Source organism: Rhea americana, unplaced genomic scaffold (genome assembly GCF_003343005.1).
Source record: "Rhea americana isolate MKP2758 unplaced genomic scaffold, rheAme1 scaffold_76, whole genome shotgun sequence".
In the NCBI taxonomy this organism is placed as follows: Eukaryota; Metazoa; Chordata; class Aves; order Rheiformes; family Rheidae; genus Rhea; species Rhea americana.
The window spans coordinates 1,828,721-1,835,216 of NW_028186934.1; the positions used below are offsets into that span (position 1 = coordinate 1,828,721).

Genomic DNA, 6,496 nt, shown 5'->3' on the forward strand with positions numbered 1-6,496 from the left:
TAGAGATACTTTTAAAATTTTTTTTCCCTCTCCATCAGACAAGATGGTAATACAGGTTCTGATAGAAGTGCTTGCGTTCTGACTACCTAGATCCTCATCCATATATCCAAATAAGGTATTCATCATTTCTGGATGTAAAAATCATTTAATAACTGCTGGTGTATGTGGCTACAGGTATTGTTTCACTCTAGATATAGATGTACCTTGCTGATTGGAAAACAGATTTCTAAGAATTGCATGTAAAATACTTAGGGATGCAGAACAAAGAACCAGATTCCTACAGATAAGATGCATTTCCAGTTAATCAGCTGKTTTTATGCTTTGAGATAACGTGCATTCAGAATGAGAAATCTCAGAATATTTCAGACTCAGCCTCATTCATCTGAAGTAAATATTGATAAAAGCACAAAAACAAACCTAAAAATGATCTGTTTTCATTGTAGTACTTGCTGATCCAAATGCTTTAATACTGTTTGCTTTGTACTCACTTATCTCTACTCATATCTGCCCTTTGTGCAACTGAACAGAATTCTGTAGAGTTTGCTGTACAAGTATCACWTTTTGACTTTCGCTCCTTTTACAGGCTTTTCTCCTCCCTTCTCCTTTCCCTTTTCTTTTCYTTTTTTCCCCTTCTTTGYTGGTTTTATTAGTTTCTTAAGTGCCAGGAAAGATCCAATTCCCTTCCGAATCATCAATCCACGCCACAGATTCTGGACCTGAAAAAAAGGAGGAATAGTCTGGTTACCTTGAGGAAAAGGGTAAAAGCAAGTATGTGGAACAGTATTACTGATGGTTATTCTTAGTGCAAAAAGCTAGGCACACTGTGGTCTCCAAAAATACCCCTTTTTCTGTATTAGACTACATTGCTTGCAGCTAGGATGGACTGCSAGCCACCTGGTTTTTATTCTCTAGCTTCCTTCTGTGTGCTGTTTCTTCAAGGGAAATTCCTTATCAAGGAGGACASTTCACACTGTCATTCTCTAGACCATTTCATTAGAATAATGAATGACCGCATCTACACATCTCAACATGTCATCATTTAGTCTACAATTTCAGAAGAACAGTTTGGGAGAAACACATTAGGTCACAGAATAATCGCAGACATTACAGAGAGGAGGCTCAGAAGAATCAAAGATTGAGAGTTTACCTTTTCTTCTTTCTTACCTTATATTTGTTCTGAGCAAATTCAGACCATGGCCCACTAGTTAATGATACAGACTGATCTTCTTTTGGAAAAAATAAGAGTACACCAAAAAAGTGTGTTCTGTTCAATGTGCTGCGCACTAGAATTTCAACTCTGCCGTCAAACCACAGTCAGCAAGAGCACAAGATGCTACCAGCAGTTAGTTACATCTTTAAGTAAGGCCTTGATTTAGAGGATCTGCCTTGTGTTTGGACACACTAACTATTCCTCTTCCACTGGACACGGAACTAAGAAAAGCTCTGCAGCAAGTTGTAAGAACTGTTCTGCTCACTGTGACATGATGGGGTGGTTACAAATTCGTCACGTTTGTGAAYGATGCCCAGTGCTGTATTTGCTGATGACTCCTTACATCCTACCTTAACATGATCAGTAATAGAGGTACTGCTCCACTACAGGCGATGCATGCAATGTTTTAAGATGTTTTTTGGTGTTGCATAGAATGCCCTGTAGATTGTTCTAGAAGATACCTGATTACAAAAACCACAGCTTTGTCTGTACATTGCAGTGACTTAAAATTTTAACACCTGTACCTTTAAMGTCATGGCCTTTTTACGCCTTTTTTCCCGTAAGTATTCCAAGATGGCAAATGTCCCCTGGCAGCACACTTCCATTGGAGGGTCCGTCATAGGATTCCCATCCACGAGCACCAGCTCCAGCTGCTGCAGAGTATCCAGCTCCTCCGGCAGCTGGTGCAGCTGATTGTTCTGAATGAGCAGCTTTTGCAGAGCTGAACACACAAAAGCAGACAGCTGCAGTGCAAAGACCAGGACTGATGAGGAACATTCCTGTGTGCTCCCCATAAAGCAGCACGTGGATGAAGCCCAAACTCTTCAGTCTGTGCATGTGTGTGTGTAGTGAATATCCTACCAGAGCACTGTTTTAAATTCAAAATAGCTGCTCCTAAATACTGAAGGAGGGGAATAAGGGTTTCCTGTATCAATGCATTTATTTTACTAGATGAAGACTATTCAGGCAGCAGTCAGGTGGCCAAATCCAGCTTTCAGAAGTACTGCTAAGGGGATCACCAGCAGCACTAGTGAACCTAGCCACAAGCAGAGACGCAATGAAGAACTGGGGAAGATGGAAGGACTCAGCTGAGGAGCACCCGCAGAGGTCAGGTTCCTCACCACTGCCCTGGCGTCACTGATGCTGACCCAGTGGGTCCTCTCCCATCAAGTGGTCTGCTTGGACCTGAGCTCTGAGATACACCCTTTCCCCCCAACTCTTGAGGCTGAGAGGGGTCCCTGGGGAGGACCTCCCGTCTGCTCGGCTTGGGCACAGTGCTGCTCGTCACCTTTCCAGCTCCTAACTTCCACCCTATTTGACCACCTTACAATTACTGGACAAGTCCTGAACTATGCACTGCATTCCTTCCTTCCCTTCTTCTGCCCTTTTTCTAAAACACTTATTGGAATTTGTGTCCTTAGGACCACAAATGCAAAGACTGTATTTCACCTTGTATTTGGCATATGGAGTCTGGGATCCGTTTAAGGTGATTGTTGCGACAGTCAAGTATTTCCAGGTGAGTCAAAAAGCCGATGGCTAGAGGCAGGTGCTCCAGATGATTATTCTCTATATGCAGTTCTTTCAGATTCTAGAAAATATGTGCGCATAGCTTTTCATAATTAAAGGATTTTTTCTTAGTTTGATGTATAAGCAGTATATAGACAATATTAGTTAAGTGCAGAAATTAGATTTAAACACTGAGATACCATCAGGTAAGTAACAGGCACAGAGAGACAATTTGAGCTATGTATTACATTTTCAATAGACCCTGCCAGGCTTGAAGACATACTTACTTTTCCCTGTTGCTTTTCGGTTATTTGTGCTCTGTCTGAATACTAGCAAAGCATTGAAGTGTCCAGCTAGTGGTTAAACAGGAAGAGTCAGGAGCCAAAGTTGCATTTGCTGTGGCCCACTATATCAGGCTCTGCAGCGACCAGTCATACAGTAAAGCATTGGGTTAGCAATACTGCAACTCCAGGAGCACACAAACTGTGGTTTTGACCCAAGACAGTTTATAGTATTAGGAAAATAGGTAGAATTTGGTTTCAAACACTGAGTTTTGATGCTATACGTACTGTGACAGCCCTGGCCTGATGCTGCACCCTTTGGACTGCAGGGTGTCCGAATGCATTACGACAATGTCAAATGCTCTTAGGGCAGTATTCGTTGCCCTAAGAGATTACGAGAATCTCCAGTCCTGCATTTGGGAGCTGCTGAAGTCCACAGAAGTGCCATGCCGCCAAGATTAACCCACTTCTCCTGTTCCTACCTGCAATTTTCTGATGTCTCCTGACAGGCTTGTGAATTTAATTCCTTTATCTTGTCCCAGGTACAATCTCTCTAATGACTCCAGGAGAAAGATTTCCTTTGGAAAAATACTGAATTGGTTTCCAGACAGGCCAAGGCACTTTAGATTTGCCAATTCTTTCACCTCCACAGGTATCTAGACGCAGTCATTAAGAAGATACATTATGTCAATTAAACAGTAATCTTTGAGATTTCATTTTTAGGGAAACATTTTTAGGAAAAAGCTGTGAAGCCACACTCATGTTGGTGGATGAACATAGAATATTCCGCTCATTAATATAACATTATATCTCACAGTATGGTGTAAACTTTAGGGGGAGGGGGAGAAGCCATGTTGTTTCCTCTATGAAAAGATTGCTTCTGTGGTTAATTTTATTTCTTAGCAGAAACACTTGTCTGCTTCTTCACTTCCTTTGTATATTCAGTGCAGAGGAGAGTAATTTAAATGGCTGAAATCTGCAAGGGATTCTTTTGCATAAATTATTACTTCTGCAAATACAACCTTCAAGAAGAAAATAGCCCAAGTGAAAAATCTCCTTGGAAAAGGAGAGCTGCATCGTGTGAAAAGGGAAGTGTATCCTGAGCTCTAAAACGAGGATGTCCCTGATTATTGCCATAATAGTACAGCTATAGGGTACATAATTGTTTATTATCAAATAAACAGCAAATGTTAATTGTGTTAAAGACATTAACAATATCCTATCCGYTTTAAAATTGCCTTCTGCTCTGTTCCAGTTTGTGACATGTATTGATTCTACATAACTGCAACTCTTATTTTCAGTGTATACAGAAAAAGATGCAGAAATCCTGAAACAGGCCCATCAGTCAGTGTTTGCTGCTCAACACACAGGTCAGAATTTCCACATTCTTTCTTTTCTCTCCCTGTTTGAATACTCAGTGGTTGGTGACAATAAAAGTTATGCATGCTCTGGTGGATATCGGGATTAGGTAACAAACTCTTACTACCCTGACCATCACTTGCCTTACTGAGTGCCATTTTAATTGAGATACAAGGTTCTAATGGTTTTCACAGTCATTCCAGTACCATGAAGCTTTCAGCTGGTGCGTAAGAATTTCTTAGTTCACAGACAGACCATATGTGGTCTTAAACTGGAATGGGAAAACAACCAGCAAAGCAAGCACTGAAGTGCAGGATGTACCAATCTTCCCTTACTGGTAATATGAGAAACTTTGCAAATACAATGTTTGCTGAGAAAAGCGTGGATTTTACTCATGTGCCTGCACTGATTGCTCCATTGGCAGCTGCCTGGTGAAGAGTTCTTTTAGGCCTGATGGGGACTTGCATGACTATTCAAGAAAAAATGCAGTGAATAATTAAGAGAGACACGAGACAGCCACATACTGCATGGTAAGTGCATGCTAACAAAGGAGCTACATCTAACTGTAAACATCTAAATAGGAAAAATGAATCCACAGACCACCTAAACAGATGCAAAATCATCTCTCATGGAAGAGAGCCGGTACCAATGCACAATATGTCATCCCACATTGGTAGGGAAAGGTGGCACTCGATTGTAATGAAGAACATAAATTTTGAAAAAGGGAGGAAATATAATAAAAATGAAAAAGAACAACTACCTCATGTATCTGATTGTCATCCAGGGCTAAAATTTCTAGATTTTTCATAGCGCACATTCTTTTAGGAATCTCATGGAAGCAATTTTCACTCAGATCTAGTATCCTGACACTGGTTAATCTGGTGAAGGACTTTGGTACTGTGTGCAGTCCAGTGTTCCTCAAGTAAACAAGGGATAGGTTCGTCCAGCTGCAAATCTCACGTGGAAGCGTCTCCAGGTTGTTACCAGATAGTCCAAGCTCTTCCATTTCAGTGAGATTCTTCAAACCTTGTGGAAGATTGTGCAGGAGATTATGGGACAGATCTAGCACAGCCAGTTTCTGGCAGTGTTGCAGTGTATCAGGAATGGAGGATAGATTATTAAAAGCTAAAAATAGCTTAACTAAATTTGTCAAAGAGCCAACCTCTTCTGGGATGAGACTGACTAGATTTTGTTCCAGATCTATTATTTCTAAATTAACCATATGACAAAGCTCCATGGGAAAACTTTCAAATCTATTTTTTTGGAGGTAAATCTCTCTGAGTTGTGTCAGGTTCACTAGTTCTTTGGGCAGACACTTTAGATTATTGTCAGAGAGCCCAAGCAGTTCAACATGATGTAGGTATTTGCAGATCTGTACTGGGATTTCATGCAAGTTTACTTTATAAAGCCTGAGCTGACGAAGGGCCTGTAACTTGCTGATAATAGGCAGTGAACTGTAAGACAGAGGATTGTTACTTAAATCTAAGCTCCGAAGACATTTCAGTTCCCCCAGTTCTTCGCATATATCCTGTATGTGATTCCGGTCCAGGTAGAGAACCCTCATGTTCCTCAGCTGATTGATGTCTCTTGGGATGCTTTCAATCAGGTTCTTTTCCATGTGCAGCTCTTCTAGATCTTCCAGTCTCAAGACCTCTGGTGGGATGGTTGTCTGTTGTGTATTGGCTAAATCGATAAAAAATACCCTGTCTGTGACATGCATGGGGGAAAGAGCTTCCTTCTCTGGCACTTCATTTACTGGTATTTCTTGTGCAATCTGGACATGGTTGTTCTCAAAGGAAACGGTTTTGCCGCCTTTKGGGTAACAAGTGTCCTGTCTGCTGTCCTTCTGGCTCTGCTGGGACATTGCTGTTCCTTATTTTTAATTTAAGAAGAGAAAAAGATAAGAAAGATCAACAGTACTCAAACATCTTCCTACTCTACATAAATACTGGAAGAGCTTAGTATTTAGAGACAGAGTCTTGTCTCAGTTTTACCCTCGCAAAACTCTGCTTTTGCTCACTGACAGTGAAAGCTGAATACATATCATGGGACCAACAGCCAAAATTCGGATAGTGACATGGTTAAAGTCAGTGGGGCTGGATGAAACAACCCTCTTGAGTCGTAAAGGCCTATTTTTAAA

General features: G+C 41.1%; 1 protein-coding gene across 1 annotated transcript; it reads right to left on the reverse strand.

Moving 5' to 3' along the window:
• Positions 1-554: 554 nt before the first annotated feature.
• LRRIQ4 (leucine rich repeats and IQ motif containing 4) lies at positions 555-6,220 on the reverse strand. The gene is made up of 5 exons (XM_085322309.1): positions 5,117-6,220; positions 3,480-3,653; positions 2,660-2,798; positions 1,735-1,931; positions 555-716 (listed from the first exon to the last, which is right to left on the reverse strand). The coding sequence occupies exons 1-5, from the start codon at positions 6,218-6,220 to the stop codon at positions 555-557; spliced, it is 1,776 nt and encodes a 591-aa protein (XP_085178435.1).
• Positions 6,221-6,496: the final 276 nt, after the last annotated feature.